The sequence below is a fragment of the Nyctereutes procyonoides genome, unplaced genomic scaffold, assembly GCF_905146905.1.
Source record: "Nyctereutes procyonoides isolate TBG_1078 unplaced genomic scaffold, NYPRO_anot_genome, whole genome shotgun sequence".
NCBI classification, from domain to species: domain Eukaryota; kingdom Metazoa; phylum Chordata; class Mammalia; order Carnivora; family Canidae; genus Nyctereutes; species Nyctereutes procyonoides.
This window is the reverse complement of record NW_026575155.1, coordinates 4808788-4836594: the sequence shown is the minus strand read 5'-3', so window position 1 is coordinate 4836594 and position 27807 is coordinate 4808788. Positions and strand designations below refer to the sequence as shown.

Sequence of the window (27807 nt, the reverse complement as noted above, 5' to 3'; positions counted from 1 at the left end):
GTGTTTTAAAACTGTGCCCTGGAAATCACACTGCCTTCAGAATTAAGCTAGGTCGTGATGGTGGGTTGGGTGAGAGGAGAAGGAATGATATTTATTCAGGAGGTTGTGACAGAAACCCAAGGTAGAGGAGGTGTGGCCTGAGTGCTGAAAGGGTGGATGAATGGCATGGAAGAGAGTTTCGAGGATCAATGAGAAATTAGAAGCAAACTCAGGTGACCCATGAAGAACTAAGGACAGATAAGTTAGAGGAAAGATGTGGTATCATCATGTGCATTATGATGAAAGTGCAAATATATTTTTTTGCATATGTTGAATTTAAGGAATTGATTTAAGTCAGTTAATTTACAAATAGTTTTAAAGGTTTTTGAAAAGGAGCTGTCTTACACACTTTCGACACAGGAGCAATATCATAGATGAGTTTCCTGCTCTCAGAAAATTTACATTATAAAAGGAGAAAGGAAAAATAAAGATTAATTACGATATATTTAGAGAGATAATTGCTATGGAAAGAATAAAACCTCATCCTGGGGAAGAGAGTAAATTTTGATATATTGGAGAGATAGTTCAGGGAGGTATTTTGACCATTTGTGTCAAATGAACTAATCTTTGTTACGAGAAACACCAGAAGGGGCAGTAGTAAATGTAAAGGAAGAGGAGAAATTTATTATGTTTTGGAGATGATCAGTGGTGCCACAATTTTTAGCAGAAAAGAGTAAGGACTAGTGCTTAATGGAGTTCTCTAGTGCTTTCCTCAGTGTAGACATAAGAATAGAATGGAAAGCCAAGTCTACTTTCTGAGTTTGAGAGCCTACCACCTTGTTGGGTTCTGAGGTCAGTGTCCTTTCCTCACGTGACTTTTCAGATCTCTAACACTATATCCTATCATATAGAATGCCTTGTCAGGCTCAGTTTCCATGGGCAGTGAAAAATGACTCATGGTTTTATTTCTAAGACAATGTCACTGGACAAATCTGAGTCTGAGGTCCCTGGAGCCAGGAGCCTCCCCATCCAATGGCCAATGGCAAGGAAGATGGCTCTGCCATTAAAGTCAACCCTGGAGTGAGGCTATGCCCAGGATATAATGTGTTCTTGTGATAAAGAAATAGGGGTTCTTTCAAGAATTGGATAGTTTTCACAGATGATATATCTATGAGTCTGATCTGACTACTGTCCATGCTCTGGGTAAATCTGAAGTGTGTAAATCAAAGGTGGTTAAATCCAACAAAGAGGGCAAGGGACCTCTAAGAATTACAGTTTTTTCACAGTCTACTCATGTTTCAATATGTTCCTGTGCTTGAGGGCTTTATAAAAGGGAAGAAAATCATTAATTAGGCTTGAATATGGTAACTTATAGATGCAGTAAAAGGCCAGTTATTTATTAGGCATATAAGGTAACTTGTACATCTGGAAAAATGTCTTCATAAACTATCACATATTTCAAAATGTGAAATTTGAGACTCAAAAACATTTGAGACTTTCAGCTTGAATGAAATGAGACATTGTGTGAATGTATCCAAATATCTTCTAGCTTCTAAGGGACACACTGACCTTTGAACATGTTTTTGTCTTCATGTATTTAATTTGTGTTGGGAAATATCGATTGAGTTCAGATTATGTACCAGGAACTCTACTTAGAATTAAATTGTGATTCAGAGATGCACAGAATAAGAGAGTTTTTCTGCTGCCATGAATCAATACCCAGATATCTGAATGGAAAGGTACTAGAAATAAATAAATTTATTTATTTAAAATAAAGATAGAATATTTTGCAATAATTTAGGGGTATTGTGAATGGAAGGTGAGTGTTTAAAAAATAAGATGTTGCTTCTAGGGAACATGTGCATTAGAATATAGAATTTTGAATTTTAAGAATGACAGAAAAGTAGAGAAAATAAAGAACAAGTATAGTGGGATGTTTTTTCTTTAAGCTTCTTGTAGGGATGAAACAGAGTGATCAGATAGGCCATTGGCCAATAGTAGAAAAAGTGAGATTAAGAAATAATCTCAATTGATGGAAAAATGTCTGATAATGAAAATTCTCAGAAAACAAATTCAGTAGACTTATGAAAATCTATGTTGAAGGCTTTCAATAAAGGACTGGATGGCACTCATTTCTGGCATTCATTTCATTGTTAAAATTCGAGTGTGGAGTAGAAGGGATGATCTTCTGAGTTTGTAATCCCTTGCAACTTGTATTTGTTAACTGTCACAGCAAAAATTAATTTAAATCTTAAATTCTGCTTGTGTCAGAAAATAATGATTTAGTTAAAACCTAGACAAGCATCATAAGCAAAAACATCATAAACAAATATATAACACCTTTCTTTCTTTTCTTTCTTTCTCTCTCTCTCTCTCTTTCTCTCTTTCTTTTTCTTTCTTTATGTTAAGTGACAGAAAGGTTGAATGTTTCCTTTAGTTGAGAAGAAAGGAAATATTTGGTATTAGAGACCAGCAAAGAGAGAACTTAATTTATTGATGTGAACCTGTACTCAAGGTTTCTAGATCTCATCACTATTGACATTTTATATCAGATGTTCCAATGTGGTTGCAGGCTGTTCTGTGCCCTGATATTAGCACCTTCCTTCATCTGTCCTACAAGGACCCAAAAGATATCTGCAATACTTATCTGGGTGCGAGAAGTCTGGCAGGAAGTTGCAATGATTACAGAAGGGAGTATTTCTTTCCCTATGTGCAGAGGTAGACGTTTTAGGAAGAGCAGGGATCAAGATTGGCAAAATTTTCCTATATTCCCCTCATCCTTTTTATATTAGGTATTATAAATGATAGTGGGTTGAGAAGTTCGGTATCAGGGGTGTATAGAGCACATGATTCACTGAGATAGTTTTATGGCAGAGTGAATTAAAATGTGGCTCCTTAAATGAAATGGGGGGAAAATAAATAAAAGAGGAGATTGCAATAAGTGAGCTGATTTTTCCCAAGACATTATTAATTGTTGACAGTGACTGTCACATGAAAGTTGCTTTCATATTTGTTGGTTGTGTCAGGGAATGAATGGCATGCTCTGCCAATTACCAACAGTATATAAAGGTCCAAGAGAAGCAGAGACCACACTTCACCACATCCACTTGCAAACCACCCAAATTCTCTTCTCCTGACAACATGTGTTGCAACTACGGGAACTCCTGTGGCTATGGCTGCGGATGTGGCTATGGCTATGGATGTGGCCCCTATTCTGGCTGTGGTTATAGAACTGGCTATGGCTGTGGCTATGGCTCAGGTTATGGCTGTGGCTATGGCTCAGGCTATGGCTGTGGCTGTGGCTATGGCTCAGGCTATGGCTGTGGCTGTGGCTATGGCTCAGGCTATGGCTGTGGCTGTGGCTATGGCTCAGGTTATGGCTGTGGCTGTGGCTGTGGCTATGGCTCAGGATGGGGCTGTGGAAGAGGCTCCTGCTATGGATGTGGATATGGCTCTGGCTGCTGGGGCTACCGGCCCCTTTGCTACAGAAGATGTTATTCTTCTTGCTGCTAGATCACCACTCTCCAAGCACCATTATCTTCTGAAATGACATCTGAAGAGACAATTGACTTAAGGATCCATACCCCAAGATTTCTACATCCAGGAAACTGCATACTTGACATAGCCTTTGTCATCCAATGAAGATTTGTTAAGATGGCATATTGTGGCTCTGGGCTGTGTGGCATCATCTGCCTATTTCCCAAATGTTGGTCTTTGTTCCCTTAATCTGGATTCTGTGTGGTGACTGTGCCAGTGATCCTAACATCCCACAGTTGGGCAAAAGCTTATTCTCAATAAAAATGCTTCTTTTCTTTTGACTAATCTGTGTTCTTATTTGTGAATTACTCCTTTTGAAGTGTTAGGACCACTCTTGAAAATTGGGCTGACAATATGTCATGACCCTGTGGTCTTCCTTGATGTAATACTAGCTTTTCTTCTCATCATGCTGCAGAGATAATGTCATCTTCACCTAATTCTTAAATCTCTCATGCTAGGCACTTACAACCCAACAGAAATCGCACAGTATTTTAGAATCAGGTCTTGGAAATCACACTGAGTCTACAATGGAGCTGAAGGGGAAGAAACGGAAGGAATGACACCTATTCAGGTGACAGAAGCCGAAAGGAGAGGAGGTGTGGCCTGACTACTGAATGGATGGAAGAATGGGATGGAAGAGAGTATTTCCAGAATCAATGAGAAATTAGAAGTAGACTCAGGTGACTAATGAAGAACTGAGGATAGATAAATTAGAGAGAAAATATGGTACCATCTCACATGCATTTTTGGAAGTGTGTATATAGAATTTGTATATATTGTGTTTGAGGAAATTGATTTAAGTCACTTGTTTGATAAATACCTTTGAATGTTTTTGAAAGAAAACTTCCCACACAGTGAAGATACAGTAACAAAATTTTAGAAGAGTTCCCTGCTCTCATAGTGTTTATATTCTAATAGGTGATAATAAAAAAGAACAATTAATTAAGATACATTTAGACAGATAATTGCCATGGAAGGAACAAAACAACTTCCTGGGGAAGAGAGTAAAGGTGGAAGTATTGGAGACACAGTTCAGGGAGATATTTTGACATTTTGTGTCAAATGAACTAATCTTTGTTACAAGAAACACTAGAAGGGACAGTAGTAAATGTAAGGGAAGAAGAGAAATGTATTATGTTTTGGGGATGATCAGTGGTGCCACAATTTTTAGTGGAAATGAGCAAGGAGTAGTGGTTAATGGTGTTCCCTAATGCCTTAATTGGTACAGATATAAGAATGGGATGGAGGGACACCTGGGTGGCTCAGGGGTTAAGTGTCTGCCTTGGGCTCAGAGTGTGATCCTGGGGTCTGGGGATCGAGTCCCACATTGGGCTTCCTGTGAAGAGCCTGCTTCTCCCTCTGTCTATGTCTCATGTGTCTCTAATGAGTATAATAAAAACAGTCTTAAAAAAAAAAGAATGGGATGAAAAGCCAGGTCTACTTTCTTGAGTTTGAGAGCCTACCACTTTGTTGGGTTTTGAGTTCAGTGTCCTTTCCTCATGTGACTTTCCAGATCTCTAACACTGTATCCTATCACATAGAATGTCTTGTCAGGCTCAGTTTCCATGGGCAGTGAAGAATGACTCACTGTTTTGTCTTCATGACAAAGGTTACTGAACAAAATCTGAGTCTGAGGTTCTGGAGCCAGGAGCCCACTATTTCTTCATCAGTAGGACACATTATATCCTAGGCATAGCCTCACTCCAGGGCTGACATGATGGCAGAGCCATCTTCCTTGCCATTGGCCATTGGGTGGAGGCTCCTGACTCATTTTTTCACTTTAGGGCTGACTTTGATGGCAGAGCAAACTGTACTACTTAGAATTCCATTGCCCTCTTTGTGGGATTTCCCAACCTCAGATATACCCAGAACAATTTCAGTCCTCAGATCTGACTTACAGATATACCACTCATGAAAACTGTCCAAATCTTGAAAGAACCCCTAAAGTATATAATGTGTCCTACTGATGCCCAGGATATAATGTGTCCTACTGATGAAAAAAAAAAAAAACCACAGGGATTCTTCAAGATTTGGACAGTTTCTGCAGGTGGAATATGTATAAGTCAGATCTGAGGACAGACTGTGCTCTGGATAAATCTGAGTTGGGAGAAATCCTAGAAACAAGGGAATGGGATTCTAAAAAAATACATTTTATTTAAAATTTACTTAACTAATTTATTATGATTCTTGTCCTTGAAGGCTTTCTGAAAGAGGGCAGAGTATCATCTATTAGGCATGAATATCATAATTTATATACCCAGTAAAGAGCTGATCACTTATTAGGACTATTGGATAGTTTATACAACTAGAAAAGTGCCTTTATAAACTAACACATAGGGATCCCTGGGTGGCGCAGCAGTTTGGCGCCTGCCTTTGGCCCAGGGCGCGATCCTGGAGACCCAGGATCGAATCCCACGTCGGGCTCCCGGTGCATGGAGCCTGCTTCTCCCTCTGCCTATTTCTCTGCCTCTCTCTCTCTCTCTGTGTGTGTGTGTGACTATCATAAACAAAAAAAATTAAAAAAAATAAACTAACACATAATCAAATTATGAAATTTGTGAACCTTTTACTCAACATTTGGGACTTTCAGCATAAATGAAATGAGAACATTGTGACAATGTATCCAAATACCCTATAGCTCCTAACTGGCACAACAGTGCTTGAACATGTTTTTGTTTTAATGTACCCTTTTTTTAGTGACAGAAGTATTGATAGAGGTCAAATTCTGCACTGGGTACTCTACTTTGAGTTAAGTGGTGATTCAGGATGCACAGAAGAGATTTTTTTTTTTCGGCCATCATAGTTCAATACCCAGAAATCTGAATGGAAAGGTACTACAAATAATGCCATAAAGACAGAAAACATTTTCAGTAGTTCAGGGGCATTTTGATCAGAAGGTAGGTGTTTGAAAAGCAAAGTATCTATTCTAGGGAACTTGTGCATTAGAATTTCAAGAGTTGACAGAAAAGTTGAGAAAATAAAGAACATGTGTAGTGGCATGTATTTTTCTTTAAGTTTCTTGTTAGAGATGAAACATAACAGAGTGATCAAGTAGACCAGTGTCCAACTGTAGAAAAATGAGTCATAATACTCTCAACTGAAGGAAAAATGTCTAATAGTGATAGTTCTCAGAAAAGGATTTCAGGAGAATTATGAACATTCCTGTTGAATATCTTTAATAAAGGACTGGATGGTGTTCAATTCCTTGTTAAAATTTGAGTGTGGAGAGGAAGGAATGATCTTCCTAGTTTGTACTCCCTTCCAATTTGGATTCCATAGCTGTTATAAAGAAAGTATTTTAAATATTGGATCCTTCTTGATTTGGAAAATGGACAATGAAGATAACAAAAAAAAAAAAAGAAATCAAACAAAAACAACAATAACAACAAATAGCCAAACAAATTACAGAAGAGTTTTTTCTTGGTTCATTTCTTTGTTTTTCTCTTTCTTTCTACATTTTTGATTAATTTATGTTGATGGAATGATTGGATATTTGGAAAATAAATATTTGATACTAGACACCAGTAAGAGAAAACCTAATTTATTGATGTGAAGCTATACACACCAAGGATTCTAGATCTCAGCAATATTGACATTTTATATTACATGTTTCACAGTTTGGGGTACTATTCTGTGTCCTGAGATTAGCGTCTTCTCTCCTTTCTACCATAAGGAGCCAACAGGTATCTGTAGTAGGTATCCAAGATGCAAGAAGCCTGAAAAAAAGTTACAGTAACTCCAGAAAGGAGATGGCAGTTATTCCCCCACCCCCACCCCATGGGCAGAGGTAGATGTTTTAGGATGAGCAGAGATCAAGACTGGCAAAATTTTCCTAAATTCCACCAACATTGTTAGTTATATAAGATATCGTAATGATAGGAAGTTGGGAAATAGGGTACCGGTTGTATGTAGAGCACATGATTCTACTGAGACAATTCTCTGGCAGAGGGAATTAAAATGCTGCTCTTTAAATAAAATGAGAGTCTTAAAATAATGAGCTTATTTTTCACAAAACATTGTTGATTGTTGACAGTGACTGTCACATGAAAGTTGCTTTCATATTTGTTGGGTAAGTCAAGGAATGAATGGTATGGTCTGCCAATTACTGACAGTATATAAGGGTCCAAGAGAAGTAGAGAAGGCACTTGACCACATCCACTTGCAAACCACCTGAATTCTCTTCTCCTGACAACATGTGTTGCAACTACGGGAACTCCTGTGGCTATGGCTGCAGATGTGGCTATGGCTATGGATGTGGCCCCTATTCTGGCTGTGGTTATAGAACTGGCTATGGCTGTGGCTATGGCTCAGGTTATGGCTGTGGCTATAGCTCAGGTTATGGCTGTGGCTGTGGCTGTGGCTATGGCTCAGGATGGGGCTGTGGAAGAGGCTCCAGCTGTGGGTGTGGATATGGCTCTGGCTGCTGGGGCTACCGGCCCCTTTGCTACAGAAGATGTTATTCTTCTTGCTGCTAGACCATTACTCTCCAAGCACCATTTGCTTCTGAAATGTCACATCTAAAGTGACAATTGATTCAGGGATCCAAACCCCACAATTTCTACCTCCAGGAAACTGCATGCTTGACAGAGGTTTTGATCTTCAGTAAACATTTTTGTGCCTGGAGGCTATGTAGCATCATCTGAGTGTTTCCCAAATGTTAGTCTTTATTCTCTTATCTGGATTCTGTGTTGTGACTATGCCAGAGATGCTAATGTCCCATAATTGGCCAAATTGCTATTCTCAATAAAAATGGTTCTTTGCTTCTAACAAATCTCTGTGTTCTTGTTTATAAATTATTCCTTTTTTGAGGTGTTATGACCCCTTTTGAAAATTGGGCTGGCAATATGTTTCCTAAACCTGGGGTTCCTCCTTGACATAGTACAAGCATTTCTTTTCATACATGAATTAGAGGTAATGTCTTCTTCTTCAATTTCTTATATCCCTCATGAACAGGCATTCAGAATCCAATAGAAATCATACAGTATTTCAGAACCATGCCTTGGAAACCACTATGTATGTAGAACTGAGATGATGGTGAAAGAAAAGGAATGGCACCTATTCAGGATGTTGTGACAGAAGTCCAAGGGTGAGGAGATGTGTCCTGAGTGCTGAACAGATGAATGGCATGGAAAAGAATTTCTGAGATTAATGAGAAATTGGAAGCAGACTCAGGTGACACATGAATAACTAAGGAAAGGATAAATTAGAAGAATAAGGTGGAATTATATCATGTGCATTTTGAGGAAAGGGCAAAAATATTTGTGTATATGAAGTTTAGGAATTTGATTTTAGTCACTTAATGATATGTAGCTTTGGAATTTTTTTAAAAATTTATTTATATAGAGAGGATGAGCAGGGCTAGTGGAAGCTGGAGAGTCAGAGAATCTCCTAAGTACTCCAAGTTGAGCACAGAGTTCAATGTGGGGCTCATTCTCATGACCCTGAGATCATGACCTGAGCTGAAATCAGGAGTCAGATGCTTAACTGACTGAGCCACCCTGACACCCATCTCTTTGTATGCTTATTTATTTTTGTTATTTTTAAAGATTTTATTTAATATTTGTGAGAGTGAGCAAGTGAGCAAGGGGCTAGGGAGAGGGAGAAGCAGACTCCCCAGTGAGAGGGGAGCCCTATGCTGGGCTCTAACCCAGGATCCAGGCATCATAACCTCAGTCAAAGGCAGTTGTTTAATTGATTGAGCCACCCAGGTGTCCCTTTCCATGTCTTTGAATGTTTTTGAAAGGGAACTATGCTATATACTATAAAGTTGCAGATGAGTTTTTTGTTCTCAGAGTGTTTATATTCTAACAGGTGATAATAAAAAAAAGGTAATAATTAAATTTAGATAGACAATTGCGTTGGAAGCAATAAAGCAGCTTCTTGGGGAAGAAATTGAAAGTTGGAATATTGGAGAGAGGGTTCAGGGAGGTATTTTGGCATTTTGCATCAAATGAACTGATGCCTGTTATAAGAAATACTAGCAAGGAAGGTAATAAGTACGAAGAGGGAAGAAAAATGCATCAACTTTTAGGGATGATGAGTGGTGCCACAATTTTTGTGGAAAAGAGGAGGCCTACTTCCTTAAATGGGCTCACTTTGTTCGGGGAATATATAAGAATGGGATGAAAATGTCTGGTTGGCTTTATGAGTTTGAGACTCAACTAGTTTGTTGGGTTCTGACTTCAGTGTCCTTTCCTCATGAGACTTTCCAGAACTCTCACATTTAGATCTTGTAATAGAAGATGACTTTTCAGACTCGATTTCCACCATGAAAGATAAATGAGTCTCTGTCTCATCTTCATGACAAGGGTCACTGCATAAAGTCTGAGTCTGAGGTCAGCTAGAAGTGAGGAGAGTCCACCAAACGGCCAATTCTAAGGAAGATGGCTCTGCCATTCAAGTCAGCCCTACAGTAAGGCTATTCCCAGGATATAATATGTCCTATTGATGAAGGAACAGGGGTTCTTCAACGTTTGGACAGTTCACAGATGGAATATCTGTTAGCGGGATCTAGGGAATGACTGTGCTTGAGGAAATCTGAGATGGGGAAATCCTACATAGAAGGGAAGGGAATTCTAATAATTACAGTTTGTTGAAAATATACTCGTGTTTCATTATGTTCCTTGTACTTGAAGGATTTGAAAGACAGAAGAGTATCATCAACTTGGTATCTGTGTTGTAATTTATATTCAGTAAAGGGTTGATCATTTATTAGGCATATAAGATAATTTGTACATCTAGATAAGTGTCTTCATAAGCTAACACATATCTTCAAAATGTGAAATTAGAGACTCAAAGAACATTTGAGACTTTCAGCTTGCATGAAATGAGAACATTGTGATAATGTATCCAAATATCTTCTAGTTTCTAAGGGCCACACTGACCTTAGAACATATATTTGTTTTAATGCATCTGTTTTTTATTGGGGAAGTGTTGGGTTCAAATTATGTACTGGCCATGCTACTTAGAACTAAGTGGTAATTCCGGATGCACAGAATAATAATTTTTTTCTGCCATCATGGATCAGTATCCTGACATCTGAATGGAAAGGTATTATTCATTATGCAATAGAGCTAGAAAAAATTTTCAGTAGTTTAGGGATATTGTGACCAGAAGATGGGGGTTTGGAAAGTAACATGTCTACTTGAGGGAATTCATGTACTAGAATTTATAGTTTTGAATTTCAAGAGTTGATGGAAAAGTAAAGAAAATAAGGGTAAAGAACAACTGGAATGGGGTATATTTTTTCTTAAACTTCTTAGGGATGAAACAGAGAGATAAGACAGACTAGTAACCAATGGTAGAAAAACTAGTCAAAAATATTTTCAACTGAAGGAAAAATGTGTAATAATGAAAGTGAGAAAAAGGATTCAGAAGCTTTATGAAAATCCCCATTGAAGGCCTTTTATAAAGAGCTGAATGGATTTCATTTTTGTTGTTGAAATTTGAGTGTTGAGTAGAAGATATGATCTTTCTGAGTTTGTATTGCCTTCCAACTTGGATTTCATAGTTATAGTAAAAAAAAATGATTTAACTTTTGGTTTCTTCCTATTTTGGAAATTGGTGATTTAGGTAAACCTAGACAACCAAGATAAACAAAAACATCACAAACAAACATATAACACCTTTCTATCTTTTTTGTGTGTGTGTGTGGTGCATGTTAAGGGACAGAAAGGTTAGATGTTTGGTTTAGTTGAGAAGAAAGGAATATTTGGAATTAGACACCAGTAAAGAGAAAACCTAATTTATTGTTGTGAAGCTACACATCAAGGTTTCTAGATCTCAGCACTACTAACATTTCATATCAGATGTTTCAATGTTTCAGTGTTGTTGGGGGCTGTTCTGTGCCCTAAGATTAGCATTTTCTTTCCTCTCTACTACAAGGAGATAGTAGGTATCTGAAGTAGGTATCTGGTTTTGAGAAGCCTGGTATGAGTTGCAAGGATTCCAGAAAAGAGATAGTAGTTACATCCTCCAGTATGGGCAGAAGTAGATTTTTGAGGAAAGATGAGAAATGAGGAGGGATATAATTATCCTAAATTCCCCCAACCCTATTATAAAAATTATATTAAATGATAGGTTGTGAAGTTGGGTCTCAGTGGTATGTAGAGCACATGATTCTGAGACAATTCTTTGGCAGAGGGAATTAAAATGCTGCTCTTTAAATAAAACAGGAGACTCCAAATAATGAACTAACTTTCCCAAAGACATAAATGATTGTTGACAGTGACTGTCACAGCACAGTTGCTTACATATTTATTGGGTAAGTCAAGGAATGAATGGCATGCTCTGCCAATTACTGACAGTATATAAAGGTCCAAGGCAGGTAGGGACCATACTTCACCACATCCACTTGCAAACCACCCGAATTCTCTTCTCCTGACAACATGTGTTGCAACTACGGGAACTCCTGTGGCTATGGCTGCGGATGTGGCTATGGCTATGGATGTGGCCCCTATTCTGGCTGTGGTTATAGAACTGGCTATGGCTGTGGCTATGGCTCAGGTTATGGCTGTGGCTGTGGCTATGGCTCAGGTTATGGCTGTGGCTGTGGCTATGGCTCAGGATGGGGCTGTGGAAGAGGCTCCTGCTATGGATGTGGATATGGCTCTGGCTGCTGGGGCTACCGGCCCCTTTGCTACAGAAGATGTTATTCTTCTTGCTGTTAGACCATCATTCTCCAAGCCCCATTTACTTCTGAAAGGATACATTTAGTGGGATAGCTGATTCAAGCCTCCAAATCCAAGATTTCTATGTGTAGGAAATTGCATACTTGACAGAGGCTTTGTCCTCCAGTGAACATTTTTTTAGGATGGCGACTTATGGCTTGAGTTTATGTGGTATCATCTGACCATTTCCAAAAGTTGCTCTATACTCCCTTAATCTGGATTCTGTGTTGTGACTGTGCCAGTAATCTTCACATCTCAGTTGGGCAAAAATTTATTCTCAATAAAAATAGTTTTTTCCTTTTAAAATTCTCTGTTTTTGTTTGTGATTTATGTATGTATGTGTGTATGTATGTATGTGTGTGTGTGTGTGTTTGTTATGGCCAGTCTTGAAAATTCACTCACAATATGTTTTATATACCTGGGGTTCTTCTTGATATAATACAAGCATTTCTTGTCATATGTACATCAGAGATAATGTCTTCTCTACCTATTTCTCATATCCCTCATGCTCAGGCACTCAACCCAACAGCAATCATACAGTATTTCAGAACTGTGCCCTGGAAATAACCCTATGTATAAAATGAAGCTGGAGGGGAAAGAGGAGAAAGAAAGACACCTATTTAAGGAGTTTGTGAGAGAAGCCCAAGGGAGAGGAGGTGTAGCCTGAGTGCTGCATGAATAGATGTCATGAAAGAGAGTTTCCAGGATCAAGGAGAAATTAGAAGCAGACTCAGGTGACACATGAACAATTAATGGAAAGGTAGGATGGAGGAAAAATGTGATATTATCACCTCTTCATTTTGTTGGAAGTGCAAATATATTTGTTTGCATACCTTAAGTATGAAGAATTTATTTAAGACACTTGTTAAGAAATGGCTTTGAATGTGTTGAAAGGGAACTGTCCTACATACTGAAGATACAGCAACAAATTTTTAGAGGAGTTTCCTGCTCTCAGAATGTTTGCATTCTAGTAAGTGAAAAAGAAAAAAAAAACAATTAAGATACTTTTAGGCTGCTAATTGCTATGGAAGGAATAAAACAACTTCCTGGGAAAAGTGTGAAGGTGGAAATATTGGAGAGACCGTTCAGGGAGTTATTTGGCATTTTGTGTCAAATGAACTAATGTTTGTCACAAGAAACACTAGAAATAGTAATAGCGAGTGTAATGATGAAGAGAAATTCATCATGTTTTGGCAATGATCGGTGATGCCACAATTTTTAGTGGAATAGTGTAAGGACTGGGACGCCTGGGTGGTTCAGTGTGAGTGTCTGCCTTTGGCTCAGGGTGTGACCCCAGGATCCCAGGATAGAGTCCCACATCGGGCTCCATGCTGGGAGCCCGTTTCTCCTTCTGCCTATGTCTCTGTCCCTCTCTTTCTGTGTCTCTCATAAATAAATAAAATAAATGTTTTTTAAAGATTGTAAGGACTAGTGCTTAACGGTGTTCTCTAGTGCCTTAATTGGTACAAATATAAGAATGTGTTGAAAAGCTGAGTCTACTTTCCGTGTTTGAGATCTTACCACTTTGCGGGTTCTGAGTTCAGTTTCCTTTCCTCATGTGACTTTCTAGATCTCTAACACTGTATCCTATAACATAGAATGTCCAGGGTAGCTGGGTTGGGGAATGGGGTAATTGGGTTAGAGGCATTAAGAAGGTATGTGATAAGCACTGGGTGTTATATGCAACTGATGAATTACTGAACTCTACATCTGAAAATAGTGATGTTCTACATGTTGGTTAATTGAATTTAAATTAAATAAACATAGGATGTCTTGTCATGCTCCTTTTCCATAGGCAGTGAAAAATGATTCACTGTTTTATCTCTATGACAAGGGTCACTGCACAAATCTGAGTCTGAGGTCCCTAGAGCTAGGAGACTCCACAAAATGACCAGTTGCAAGGAAAATGGCTCTTCCATCAAAGTCAGCCCTGGAGTGAGGCTATGCCCAGGATATAATGTGTCCTACTGATGAAAAAACAGGAATTCTTCAAGATTTGGACAGTTTCTACACATGGAATATATGTAAGGCAGGTCTGAGAATAGACTGTGCTCTGAATAAATTTGAGTTGGGGAAATCTTAGAAAATCTTAGAAACAAGGGAGTGGAATTCTAATAATTACTTTTTGTTGAAAGTCTATTCACGGTCCATTATGTTTCTTGTGCTTGAAGGCTTTTGAAAGACAGAAGAATATCATCAATTAGGCATCTATATCATAACATATATTTAATAAAGGGTCGATCATTTTAGGCATACAAGAATATACATCTGGAAAAATGTCTTTGTAATTTACACTATCTTCAAAAAGTGAAATGTGTGACTATATTAGTAAAGAACAAAATTTGAGACTTCCAGCTTGCATGAAATGAGAACATTGTCATAATGTATCCAAATATGTTATGGCTTGAACATATTTTTGTTTTAATCCGTATATTTTTTAATTGGGGAAATATTGAGTTCAGATTATATACCGGGCACTCTACTTTGAACTAAGTGGTGATTTAGAGAAATACAGAATGACAGATTTTTTTCCCCCTATAGATCAGTATCCTGACATCCCAATGAAAAGGTACTAGAAATTATGCAATAAAGATAGAAAAATTTTTGATTATTCAGGGGTATTGTGACCAGAAAGTTGGTGCTTAAAAATTAACTTGTCTATTCTAGGGAACTTGTATATTAGAATTTATAGTTTTGAAATTCAAGATTTGACAGAAAAGTAGAGAAAATAAAGGTAAAGAACAACTGGAATGGGATATACATATATATATGTATAGAATATGCACATTTTCTAAATATATATCATACATATTTTAAACTTCTCATTAGGGATGAAACATAGAGAGATGAGATATATCAGTAACAAATGGTAGAAAAACTAGTTGAAAATACTCTCAACTGAAGGAAAAATGTGTAATAATAAAAGTTCTCAGAAAAGGGATTCAGCAGCTTTATGAAAATCCCTTTTGAAGGCCTTTTATAAAGAACTGGATAAAAAAAAATAAAAAAATAAAAAAAAAGAACTGGATGGATTTAATTTTGTTGTTGAAATTTGAGTGTTGAGTAGAAGATATGATCTGAGTTTGTATTGCCTTTCAACTTGGATTTCATAGAGTAAAAAAATAATTTAAATTTTGGTTTCTTCCCATTTTGGAAATTGATGATTTAGGTAAACCTAGACAACCAAGATAAACAAAAACATCACAAACAAACATATAACACCTTTGTTGGTTGTTTGCCTGTTTGTCTTTTGGTCTGTATGTTAAGCGGTACAAGGGTTGGATGTTTGGTTTAGTGGAGAAGAAAGGAAATATTTGGTATTAAACACCAGTAAAAAGAGAATGTAATTTATCAATGTGAAGCTACATACCAAGGTTTCTAGATCTCAGCAGTATTCACATTTTATGTCAGATGTTTCAATGTTTTTGGTGGCTGTTCTGTGCCCTGAGATTAGCTTCTTCCCTGGTTTCTCACACAAGTAGCCAGAAGGTATCTGCAGTAAGAATCCAGGTACAAGAAGCCTGGTAAATATTTGCAAGGATCCCAGAAAGATGGCAGTTATTTCCTCTCCTAGGGGCAGAGGTAAATATTTTAGGAAGGAGGAGAAATCAAGAGGGACTTAGTTTTCTAAATTCTCTGGAATCTTGTTATAAATGCTATATTCAATGATAGGAGTTTATAAAGTTGGGTTTCAGTGGTATGTAGACCACATGATTCTACTGAGACAATTCTTTGGCAGAGGGAATTAAATTGCTGCTCTTTAAATAAAATGGGAGACTCCAAATAATGAGCTCACTTTTCCCAAGACATTATTGATTGTTGACAGTGACTGTCACATGAAAGTTGCTTTCATATTTGTTTGGGTAAGTCAGGGAATGAATGGCATGCTCTGCCAATTACCAACAGTATATAAAGGTACAAGGCAAGTAGGGACCATACCTCACCACATCCACTTGCAAACCACCTGAATTCTCTTCTCCTGACAACATGTGTTGCAACTACGGGAACTCCTGTGGCTATGGCTGCGGATGCGGCTATGGCTATGGATGTGGCCCCTATTCTGGCTGTGGTTATAGAACTGGCTATGGCTGTGGCTATGGCTCAGGTTATGGCTGTGGCTATGGCTCAGGCTATGGCTGTGGCTATGGCTCAGGTTATGGCTGTGGCTGTGGCTATGGCTCAGGTTATGGCTGTGGCTATGGCTCAGGTTATGGCTGTGGCTGTGGCTATGCCTCAGGATGGGGATGTGGAAGAGGCTCCAGCTATGGATGTGGATATGGCTCTGGCTGCTGGGGCTACCGACCCCTTTGCTACAGAAGATGTTATTCTTCTTGCTGCTAGATCACCACTCTCCAAGCACCATTAGCTTCTGAAATGACACATCTAAAGACACAATTGATTCAAGGATCCATACCCCAGGATTTCTATGTCCAGGAAACTGCATGCTTGACAGAGTCTTTGAGCCCCAGTGAACATTTGTTAAGATGGCATATTGTGGCTCTAGGCTGTGTGGTATCATCTGACTATTGCCCAAAAGTTGGTTTTTACTCCCTTAATCTGGATTCCGTGTTGTGACTGTGCCAGCAATCTTAACATCCTACAGTAGGGCAAAAAACTTATTCTCAATAAAAATGGTTCCTTGCTTCTAATAAATCTCTGTGTTCTTGCTTGTGAATTATTCCTTTCTTGAGGTGTGGTGACCCCTCTTAAAAATCGGGCTGACAATACATTTCATCAATGTGGGGACACTTCCTTGATATAATATGAGCATTTCTTGTCACAGGTACATCAGAGAGAATGTTTTCCCGACCTATGTCTTGTACCCCACCCCCATTCTGAGGGACTCACAAATCATACAGTGTTTTAGTACTATGCCCTGGAAATCACATTGACTCTGGAATGGAGCTGGAGGGGGAAGAGGAGAACGAATGACACCTATTCATGAGGTTGTGACAGAAGCCCAAGGGAGAGGAGGTGTGGCCTGAGTGCTGAATGGATGGATGAATAGCATGGGAGAGAGTGTTTCCAGAATTAATGAGGAATTAGAAGCAGACTCAGAAGACTAATGAAGAACTAGGGGAAGGATAAATTAGAAGAAAAATGTGGTATCATATGTGCATTTTGATGAAAGTATAGACATATTTGTTTGGATTTTTAAGTTTAAGAAATTGATTTAAGTCACTCACTTTACAAATAGTTTTGAATGTTTTTTTTTACAAAGATATATTTATTTTATTTTTCAGAGAGAGAGAGGTGGGGGGATAGAGAGTGAACACGAGTAGGGGGGTCTGAGAGAGGGGGAGATAAGCAGACTCCTGCTGTGCAGGTATCCTGACACCTAGCTCCATCCCAGCATCCTTAGATCATGACCTGATTCTAAATCAAGAGTTGGATGCTTAAGTGACTGTACCACCCAGGTGCCCAAGTTATTATTATTTCTGAAAGGAAATGTCCTACATACTTAAGACATACTGTAGATGAATTTCCTGCTTTCAGAGTATTTATATTCTAGTAGGTGATAATAAGAAAAACTAAGAATTAATTGAGATAAATTTAGACAGATAATTGCTATGGAAGGAATAAAACAGCTTTCTGGAGAAGAGAGTGAAGATTGAAGTATTAGAGAGATAGTTCAAGGAGGTATTTTGATATTTTGTGTTAAATGAACTAATGTTTGTTCCAAAAAAATACACTAGAAAGGGCTGTAATAAGTGTAAAGGATAAAGAGAAATGCATTGTTTTGGGGATGATCAGTGGTGCCACAATTTTTAATGGAGATGAGCAAGGACTAGTGTTTAATGGTGTACTCTAGTACCTTAATGGTTGCAGATCTAAGAATGAGATGAAAGTTGAGTCTGCTTTCTGAGTTTGAGAGCCTACCACTTTGTTGGGTTCTGAACTCAGTGTCCTTTCCTCACATGACTTTCCAAATCTCTACTACTGTATCCTCTCACATAGAATTCTTGTCAGTTTCGTTGGGCCTGTTTTATTTCCATGACCAGGGTCACTGCAAGATCTGAGTCTGAGGTCCCTGGAGCCAAGAACCACTACAAAATGGCCAGTTTCAAGGAAAATGGATCTGTCATCAAACTCAGCCTCAGAATGTGATGGTGTCCAGGATATAATGTCTCCTACTCTTGAAGAAATAGGGGTTCTTAAAGAGTTGGGCAGTTTTCATACATGGAATATTTGTATGTCTGATGTGAGGACTGTACTCTGGGTAAATCTGAGGTGGGGAAATCCTTCAAAGAAGAGAATGAAATTTGTATAATTACAGTTTTTGAATTCCACTCATTGTTTTATTATGATCCCTGTCCTTGAAGGCTTTGTGAATGAGGGAAGAACATCATCCATTAAGCACCAATACTGTAATTTATATATTCATTCATTTATTAGGCATATAAGATCTGCCTGTTTCAGAAACTGGGCATAGATAAAACCAAGACAAACATGATAAGCAAAAAACCTTTAAAAAAAAAAAGAGGTCATGTAATACCTTCCTTCTCCTCCTCCTCCCTCTTCATTGGCTGCATGTCTGGTAATGGAATGTTTGGATGCTTGGTTTAGATGAAAAGAAAGGAAATATTTGGAATTAGACATCAGTAAAGAGAGAAACTAATTTATTTCTACCAAGTTACAAACTAAAGATTCTAATCTCATCACTTGACATTTTTTATCAAATGTTTCAATGTTGTTGAGGACTATCCTCTGTCCTGATACTAGCATTTTCCCTGGCTTGAACCACAAGGAGCTAGTAGGTGTCTGCAGTAGGTATCTGGGTGCAAGAAGCCTGGTAAAATGTTGCAATGATTCCAGAAAGGATATGGGAGTTATTTTCTTCACTATGGGCAGAGGTAGATTTTTTTTGGGCAAGAGGAGAGATCAAGAGGCACAAAATTGTCCTAAATTCCCCCAATCTTGTCATATCAGTTACATTAAATGATAGGAGGTTTGAAGTTGGGTCTCAGTGGTATGTAGAGCACATAATTCTGAGACAATTCTTTGGCAGAGGGAATTAAATTGCTGTTCTTTAAATAAAATGGGAGACTCCAAATAATGAGCTCACTTTTCCCAAGACATTATTGATTGTTGACAGTGACTGTCACATGAAAGTTGCTTTCATATTTGTTTGGGTAAGTCAGGGAATGAACGGCATGCTCTGCCAATTACCAACAGTATATAAAGGTCCAAGGCAAGTAGGGACCATACTTCACCACATCCACTTGCAAACCACCTGAATTCTCTTCTCCTGACAACATGTGTTGCAACTACGGGAACTCCTGTGGCTATGGCTGTGGATGCGTCTATGGCTATGGATGTGGCCCCTATTCTGGCTGTGGTTATAGAACTGGCTATGGCTGTGGCTATGGCTCAGGCTATGGCTGTGGCTGTGGCTATGCCTCAGGATGGGGCTGTGGAAGAGGCTTCAGCTCTGGGTGTGGATATGGCTCTGGCTGCTGGGGCTACCGGCCCCTTTGCTACAGAAGATGTTATTCTTCTTGCTGTTAGACCATCCCTCTCCAAGCCCTGTTTGCTTCTGAAAGGATGCATTTAGTGAGATGGCTGATTCAAGCCTCCAAATCCAAGATTTCTAAGCCTAGGAAATTGCATACTTGACAGAGCCTTTTTCCTCCAGTGAACATTTTTTTTTTTTTTTTAGTATGGCATCTCATGGCTTGAATCTATGTGGTATCATCTGACCATTTCCAAATATTCTATACTCCCTTAATCTGGATTCTGTGTTGTGATGTGCCAGCAATCCTAACATCTCACAGTTGGGGAAATCACTTATTGTCAATAAAAATGGTTCTTTGCTTCTAACTGATCTCCGTGTCCTTGTTTATGAATTACTTTTTGTTTTTTGAGGTTATAGGACCTCTCTTGTAAATTGGCCTGACAACATATTTTATGAATTAGGAGGTTCTTCCTTGATATAATACAAGCATTTCTTGTCATAAGTGCATCAGAGATAAGGTCTTCTCCACCTATTTCTTGTATTCCCCCATTTTCAGGTACTTATAACCCTACAGCAATCACACAGTATTTCAGAACTGTGCCCTGGAATTACACTATGTCTAGAATGGAGCCGGAGGAGAAAGAGAAGAAGGAATGATACCTATTTGGGAGGTTGTGACAGAAGTCCAAGGGAGAGGAGGTGTGGCCTGAGTGCTAAATGGATAAATGAATAGCATGGAAGTGAAATTTTTCAGGATTAACGAGAAATTAGAAGAACACTCAGGTGACACATGAAGAACTAAGCAAAGGATAAATTAGAGGAAAAATATGGTAGCATATCATGCCTTTTGATGGAAGTATATATTTGTTTGCATATATTGAATTTGAGGTAATTGATTTAAGCCACTTGTTTGACAAATAGTTTTGGGTGTTTTTGTAAGGGTACTTCCTTACACACTGAAGACATAGTATCAAAGTTGTAGGCCATTTTCTTGCTCTCAGAATGTTTATATTCTAAAAGGTGATAATAAAAAAAGCATTAATTGAGATACATTTAGACATAATTGCTATGGAAGGAATATGGCAGCTTCCTTGGGAAGAGTAAATGTTGAAACATTGGAGATAGGGTTCAAATAGGTATTTTGACATTTTCAGTCAAATGAACTGGTGCTCATTGCAAGAAAAAATAGAAAAGACGGTAGGTAGTAAGGGTAAAGGAAGAAGAGAAATTCATTATGTTTTGGGGATGATCAGTGGTGCCACAATTTTTAGTGGAAATGAGAAAGGTGCTTATGCTTAATGGTGCTCCCTAGTGCCTTAATTGGTGCAGATATAAGAATGGGATGAAAGGCCAAGTCTACTTTCGGAGTTTGAGATCCCTACTGCCATGTGGGTTCTGAGTTCAGTGTCCTTTCCTCATGTGACTTTCCAGATCTCTAACATTGGATCAGACAACAGAGAATGTTTTCTCAGGATCAGTTTTCACGGGCAGTGAAAAATGATTTACTGTCTCATCTTCATGACGAAGGTCACTGCACCAAATCTGAGCCCTGAGATCTCTGGATCTCGGAGACTTCACAGACTGGCTGTTTTCAAGGAAGATGATTCTGCCATCAAAGTCCAGCTTGCAGCGAGGTTATACCCAGGATATAATGTGTCTTACTGATGATGAAATGGAAGCTCTTGCAAGAGTTGAACACTTTTCACAGATGGAACATTCCTTCTTAGAGATAAGGAATGACTGCTTCGGGTAAATCTCAGTTATTCTTACAGAGAAGGCAATTCTAATAATTATTGGCTGAAAATACACTCATTTTTTTCATGATGACCTTTGTTTTCAAAGGCATTTTTAACAATTCAAGACTACTATTTATTAAGCATGTAAAAGGTAATTTATATTCCAGAAAAGAATCTTCACAATCTAACATTTATGTTTAAACCTCCAATATCATTACTGCCTTAGAAAACAATTGTGACTGTCAGCCAAGTGAAATGAGGAAATGATAATGTTAAAAGAGAGTTCATTATGATAAAATTAGAGAAAATATGTGTGTGTTATGTATGTCTCATTGGTGGATGAAGGCTGGGAAAAGTGAAAATACGGTTTCACATATGGATCACAATAAAACTGAATACTTTCTGTAGTCAGGAAATGATTTAAGTTTTTAAAATTCTTCATGAAGGAACACAAAATCTTTTTCTTTGAAGAGCTATTGCATATTATCAAGGTACTAAGTTTTAAAATCATTCATTTGTTCTTACGGTCATTTAAAAAAACCTTAACATCCATGTTCCAGCTTCATGTTATGTTTGGCATTGCAGATAGAAGCCCAAAACACGTAATTCTTTCAACAATTAAAAATGTTCCTTTGGGTACAAAATAGTAAATCACACATTCCCATTATAGTATATATGTTTATAGGTGTTATATGGCTCCTGAGAAAGAATTCAAGGGGGAAACCAAAATGCGTCATGACATAGAAAGAGAAGACTCGAAAAGAGTTAGAAATAGCTTCTGAAGGAGAAGGACATATAAGAAGAGCCATAAGGGATGACTGAAAATTGGTCTGTTACATGAGCAAGAAAATAAAATTCAAGGAAGAGGTATTAAAGAAATAGTAACTGCCAACTTATTTACGTTTTAAGTGGCAACCTCTGTTGGAGAACTTATAATCAGCATGACTCCCCTATGGTAATTCTGAAATTCTCTTTTAGTTGCATTGTTTAACATGGTAGCCACTAGACAGATATGGCACTGAGCACTTGAAATGTGGCTAGTCCAAAATGAAACACATCGTAAGTATAAAATACACACTAGATTTCAAAAACTTAGTATAAAAAAGAATGAAAACTATCACATAATTAAAAATATTGATTATATATTGTAATATTTTGGATATATTAGGTTAAATAGAATATGCTATAAAGTCGGTTCATCTGTTTTATCTTTTCCAAATGTGACTACTGGAAAATTCTAAATTTTATGTGTTTCATGATACATTTCTATTGTACAGTTTAGTTTTATAAAGGTCACAATCATCTGTTATCCAGGTATAAGGAATAGATTATTCTGAGACACATAGAATATAAGAACACAATAGCCAGTGCTAAAAATTTCAGAGGCTGCCTAATAATAAAGTTTTCATCTGAGATAGCAAATTAATTATCTTAAACAGTTTATTCAATAAATGGGATTAAAGAAAAGATAGATACCTACTTTATACCATACACAAAAGAAATGCCATATTGGTTGAAGTTGTAAACATGAAAGTTAACTTAAAGTATTAAAAGATTTTATAAACTTTCAGGAATTTTGTAAGCCAGTTAATTTGAAATTAGTCATCCTAAGAATATTTACACCATGGAAATTGGCAATTCTGACTCCCTACCTTCAGCAGAGGTCATTAAACAAATAACATCAGACCACTGTCCACATCCCTCTTGTTATTGAGAATATATTTTTTGAAAATTTTACAATATGGATGTATTATTTATGAGCCTTAAAAGAAACCATAGAAATTGATAAAGCAATATTGTAACCTGTCTTATGTCCAAAAATCTTTAGAGCCTATGTTAAATTGACCTATGTTTCCCTGTACATGACCCATTTTATTTAACTACACTCTCCTGCAAGATGTCATTCCCTCCAGGTCATCCCAATGACTCCACTCTAGGAAGAAAATTATGAAGATAGTGTTTAAAAGTCTAGGTTCCAGAGTCACACTACTTGTCCTCTGGTGTAGTCCTCATCAGCTAATAGCTGTGTGATCATGGTACATTAGTTAACTCATTTAACTCCACTGAGTCTCAGGATATTCAGAGGTAAAATGATAAAAATAGTGCTAGACCAGGATTGTTGAGAGTACAAAACAAATAAAATATGCAAAACTCTACACTGTGAGAACTCAGTAGATTTTTGTTATTTATTATTAGGTTGCTCCATATGAATTGCTGACACAATCATCTTAACATAAAAAATTTTATGGCTCAGCCTTACATATTATTTTCATTATACTGGCAATATTTTGATAATTCCAGAATTTCATAATCATTCATCTTAATTTTCTCATGCCAAATACATAGGTACACTCCCAAGTTAGATGTTTTGTACATTTATCATACATGTAATGTATTCCATAGTTATGAACCCTAACAAATGCTCTGATACCAAGTAAATTAACTTAGTGTTTGTCAATGTATTTTTCATAATAAATTAATGAGTTTTAGTGAAGTAGTTTATTTTCTGATAATTGGGTCCTGCTTTTTATTTTATCACCAAATTCTATTAATTACTAGAGAAGTTTCCATTAGATTTGGCAGATAGTATGGGATCTATCATGAAAAAAAAACTTTTTTTAAGGGGGAAGTGATAATAGTAGGTATTGGCTGCAGTATATTGAAAAGTGAATGGGTAAGGAAGAGCAAAATTGAAAATAGTCTAATCTTTCATGTAGCATGAGGTGGTAGGATAGGGAGTGGTCCAATGGAAATGATGATTCAGGCTCCCCAGATTTTTTTTTAAGATTTTGTTTATTTATTAATAAGAGACACAGAGAGAGAGGCAGAGACATAGCAGAGGGAGAAGCAGGCTCCCTACGGGGAGCCTCATGTGGGACTGGATCCCAGGACCCTGGGATCACACCCTGAGCCAAAGGCAGATGCTCAACCACTGAACCACCCATACATATGTCCCTCCCCAGAGTTTTTAAAGCACAGAGCTCATGCTTGAGCTTTAGATATCTACTTTTTATTCAATATTCTCTGCTCTGGAATATGCATGAAGTAGGTTTTCAAAAATTCTTGTAAAATTTAGTTGCACTGTTCAGTCACTGTCAGGAAAAAGACTCAATGGAACAATGAAGGCAAAAAACAGTCATGCCAAAGATATCTTAGAAAGAAAGCAGGTGATGTGAAATTTGGAGGGGTCACGGAGTTTGTAGGAATGGAGCCAATATTGAATATAGTTTAGTGGAAAGATTTGTGAAATTAGGACAGTCATAATTAGAAGGCAATCTAGAATCTGAGGTTTTAATTGTGACACGGATTTGTAGGTCCAGGTGCTTTTACACTATAGACTAAAATTGGAGATGTCTAGAAAAGCTATCATCATTTCTACTTAAATTCTAATTTACAGAATGTTACAAAGATTGTACTCTCAGTAGACAGATTGCAGATTCTGAGAGGCAGCTCTAGTACTACAGTGTTATGCTTAAGAGGGGTCATGGAGCAGGTTTGAGAGAGGACTGAGTTGTCTGCTGTGGCTGCGAGGTGAAGATTACAAAGAAAGAAAATCCAGATGATGGAAGTGTAAAATATTGGTAATTTTAGCCAGAAATTGTGAATATTTTACATTTGAGAAACTACTGGAAAAAATAATTCATGAAAAATAATTCACAGGTCCTGCCTTAGCTTATATGTTATAAGGGGAGATTGAAAAAATTCAACTTTACCCCTAAAAACTCATAGTTCTTGGGCAAGACTTAACTATCCTCAGCCTCCCTTTTCCCATTTGTAATGTATATGAAAATACACAGCACAATGTCCTACTTTATGTTGTTTTAGTCAGAATCAGATGAAGTGATAAATGTGAGTATATCTCAAAAGCTGTGGAAGGAAATATAAATGTTAATAATAATTGTTATTCTTATTATTTTTTTCTTATATGACATCCTATACATTAAAAGAACCATTTTTACAGGTGGATGAAATCTCATAGACCGTCATTCAACAGTTAGTGAATCTGACCCCATGAGAAGTGGCCCGGCACCTCCCCCAGCCACCATGACTGTGCCCCCCTGCAAGGGTATGGCCAGGCACTAGGGGCTGCAGTCCCTCTGCTGTGGCCCTTTGGATGCTAGGGATGTGGAAAAAAGCAGGAAGGAGGGAAGGAACTTTGATCTCCTTGCCTAGTTCTTTATGTTCACATAAAATAAAGACAAAGTTATTGGCCTTAAATAACTCACAGTTGACTGAGGGAATCAGATAATTAAAACAGTGTGTGCTAATATAACATATTCAGTATCATAGTACAGATAAGCTATGGAAAACCAGAGGAATAATGCCTAATACTTGTTTTCAATGTCCAGGAATGCTTCCTATATAAGGTATAGTCTAAGCTGTGCTTTGAAGAATCCGTAGGATTTGGAGGAGATAAAACTTTGGTGATGTAAGTCGCAGGTGTTTCAAAGAAAGTATCATTCTGAAAAATGTCCTAAATAGAGTAGATTATGTTGCATTGGTGAAAATCATGGTTGCTTTTATTTTAGCATATTGCATCAGACTCCTAATTTGCACCAATTTAGATCTTCTCATCACCGCAGTGGGCTTCATCCACTTTCTCGTAGATATAACATGAGAACGTTTCACCTTATACACCTGCTGTTTGCCTCTCACCTCCAGCCAGGGTGTTTTCCTGTCGAACCCAAGGAGATGCTAGAGCATCTCTCAGTGACTGACTATTTACCTGGAATTGCAGGAGGGTTAGTGCCCCTTAGAGTGAAAAATTTAGATTGGGTTTGATTACATTCCACAAACAAACTTATTCAATATGTAGGTTACATCTGTTTTCTTATAATTCTCATGACTAGTGAGGAACAAATCCTGGACATAACTGCCTGAAAAAAAATTGCCCTTAGAATGATGAGCTTTTTAAAAATGAAAATTGCTGTGGTAAGAAGACAACGTGTTCTACTCATTTCTATCAGTATATAAAGGTCTCAGAGCAAGAAATGATATTCAGGCTTCAGAAACCACCATCTGCTATTCTAAAGAGCTGCTGAACCTCCATTTCTTGCCACCATGTGTTGCAACTATTCTAGAAACTCATGTGATAGCTGTGGCTGTGGCTGTGGCTGTGGCTACGGCTCTGGCTCTGGCTGTGGATATGGCTCTACCTGCTGTGGATGCAGGCCATTTTCCTACAGAAGGTGTTATTCTATTCATCTTTCTGCTAGAGCATAACTGAAATACACCTTTTCTTCTAAGAGGATTATTCCAAGGCTCTTTTTGTTTCAGTGTCCCATCAGATCCAATTAAAAAGAGTAGTCAGAGTCTGCAGAAAACTGATTATCTTCTTGAAAGTCTTCTTTGTAGTCAGGGCTCCTGAGTTACTCTATGATGTTTCTGGAAGGAGGAAGACCTCATCGTGGCCATAGTCCAAGGTTAAACCCATTACTTTCTTATTCTATGTTTCTATATTGTGGTGATTTCCAAATAAACCTATTTAACTGCTCCTTACAAGTTTGTGTACCTTTTGTGCCAGACATGCTATTAATGTACATTTTGTCTATTATTTCTCTGACCTCTTCAGAGATTGACAGGCTCATGCTCAAGTGTGCATTCCAATTATATATGTCTGGTTTCCATTCTGATTTACGACTATATATATTCATGAACATATTCTGATTTCTTAACACAAGGGTTCTTTTTATGTGACACTATGTGAAGCAAGAGTGATTTCCACATTAGGTGCTCTGTCACTGGATGTATCTAAAATCCAGCAGAATCACCTGTTACTAGGGTTACTTTAGGGAAGGTGTGGAATTAACCAGTTTTACATATCCATTTCCTCTTCTATTCTAGGATGCTATAGATTAGGAATGGATTTGAGCTTTGAAGCCCAATTGTGAAAATGGTGATGCTGATACCAGGAAAATATAAAACCAGAAACTTTTTTGTTGCTATGTCTAGGAGGAGAAGTCAGGTATAATATGTTTTGGATTGAGAAATCCTATCGTCATTGGGAATGTAGAAAGACTGTTAGAATTGGAGCCAAAATTCAACCATCCATGATTAAATAAATTTAATGTTCCTAGTATCCCTTAAATCTTGAAAGAAATTGCAGGCTTGGAAAGAGGAAGGACCCAAGAGGATGAATGGACAGATTATTCTCCTTGAAGAAATGGAATCACTTCTTATGAATTAGAGGAATGAGTATTTTTAATCATCAAACATTTGTTGAGCTCCTAAGAAGGGACATTTCACCATGTGCTGTGAACAGAGAACTAAAATATTTATCCCTGTTTTCTAAAAGTGTGGTGAAGGCACACATACACACACACACGCGCAAACACACAAGCTTCAAAGATCAGAATATTGCTATAATACAATTATAACAGGGTGTTTCAGAAACACAGAGTAAAAAACCAGAAGAGAGGCTAAGACTAAT

At 37.7% G+C, this 27807-nt stretch overlaps 5 protein-coding genes across 5 annotated transcripts; all 5 read left to right on the top strand.

Moving 5' to 3' along the window:
* The first annotated feature begins 3066 nt into the window (after positions 1-3066).
* Positions 3067-3797, top strand: LOC129502135 (keratin-associated protein 21-1-like). The gene has a single exon (XM_055313594.1). The coding sequence runs from the start codon at positions 3121-3123 to the stop codon at positions 3490-3492; it is 372 nt and encodes a 123-aa protein (XP_055169569.1). The 5' UTR covers positions 3067-3120; the 3' UTR covers positions 3493-3797.
* A 3845-nt stretch (positions 3798-7642) lies between these two features.
* Positions 7643-8287, top strand: LOC129502111 (keratin-associated protein 6-2-like). The gene has a single exon (XM_055313550.1). It carries the CDS (start codon positions 7710-7712, stop codon positions 7989-7991), a length of 282 nt encoding a protein of 93 aa, XP_055169525.1. The 5' UTR covers positions 7643-7709; the 3' UTR covers positions 7992-8287.
* Positions 8288-11835: 3548 nt separating this feature from the next.
* On the top strand, positions 11836-12491 carry LOC129502150 (keratin-associated protein 21-2-like). Its single transcript, XM_055313629.1, has one exon. The coding sequence runs from the start codon at positions 11904-11906 to the stop codon at positions 12183-12185; it is 282 nt and encodes a 93-aa protein (XP_055169604.1). The 5' UTR covers positions 11836-11903; the 3' UTR covers positions 12186-12491.
* Positions 12492-16126: 3635 nt separating this feature from the next.
* On the top strand, positions 16127-16838 carry LOC129502159 (keratin-associated protein 21-1-like). Its single transcript, XM_055313640.1, has one exon. The coding sequence runs from the start codon at positions 16173-16175 to the stop codon at positions 16524-16526; it is 354 nt and encodes a 117-aa protein (XP_055169615.1). The 5' UTR covers positions 16127-16172; the 3' UTR covers positions 16527-16838.
* A 2544-nt stretch (positions 16839-19382) lies between these two features.
* Positions 19383-20010, top strand: LOC129502158 (keratin-associated protein 6-2-like). Its single transcript, XM_055313639.1, has one exon. The coding sequence runs from the start codon at positions 19443-19445 to the stop codon at positions 19692-19694; it is 252 nt and encodes an 83-aa protein (XP_055169614.1). The 5' UTR covers positions 19383-19442; the 3' UTR covers positions 19695-20010.
* Positions 20011-27807: the final 7797 nt, after the last annotated feature.

Coding starts and splice junctions, on each gene's coding strand:
- LOC129502135 (XM_055313594.1), top strand. CDS start 3,121: ATGTGTTGCAACTACGGGAACTCCTGTGGCTATGGCTGCGGATGTGGC.
- LOC129502111 (XM_055313550.1), top strand. CDS start 7,710: ATGTGTTGCAACTACGGGAACTCCTGTGGCTATGGCTGCAGATGTGGC.
- LOC129502150 (XM_055313629.1), top strand. CDS start 11,904: ATGTGTTGCAACTACGGGAACTCCTGTGGCTATGGCTGCGGATGTGGC.
- LOC129502159 (XM_055313640.1), top strand. CDS start 16,173: ATGTGTTGCAACTACGGGAACTCCTGTGGCTATGGCTGCGGATGCGGC.
- LOC129502158 (XM_055313639.1), top strand. CDS start 19,443: ATGTGTTGCAACTACGGGAACTCCTGTGGCTATGGCTGTGGATGCGTC.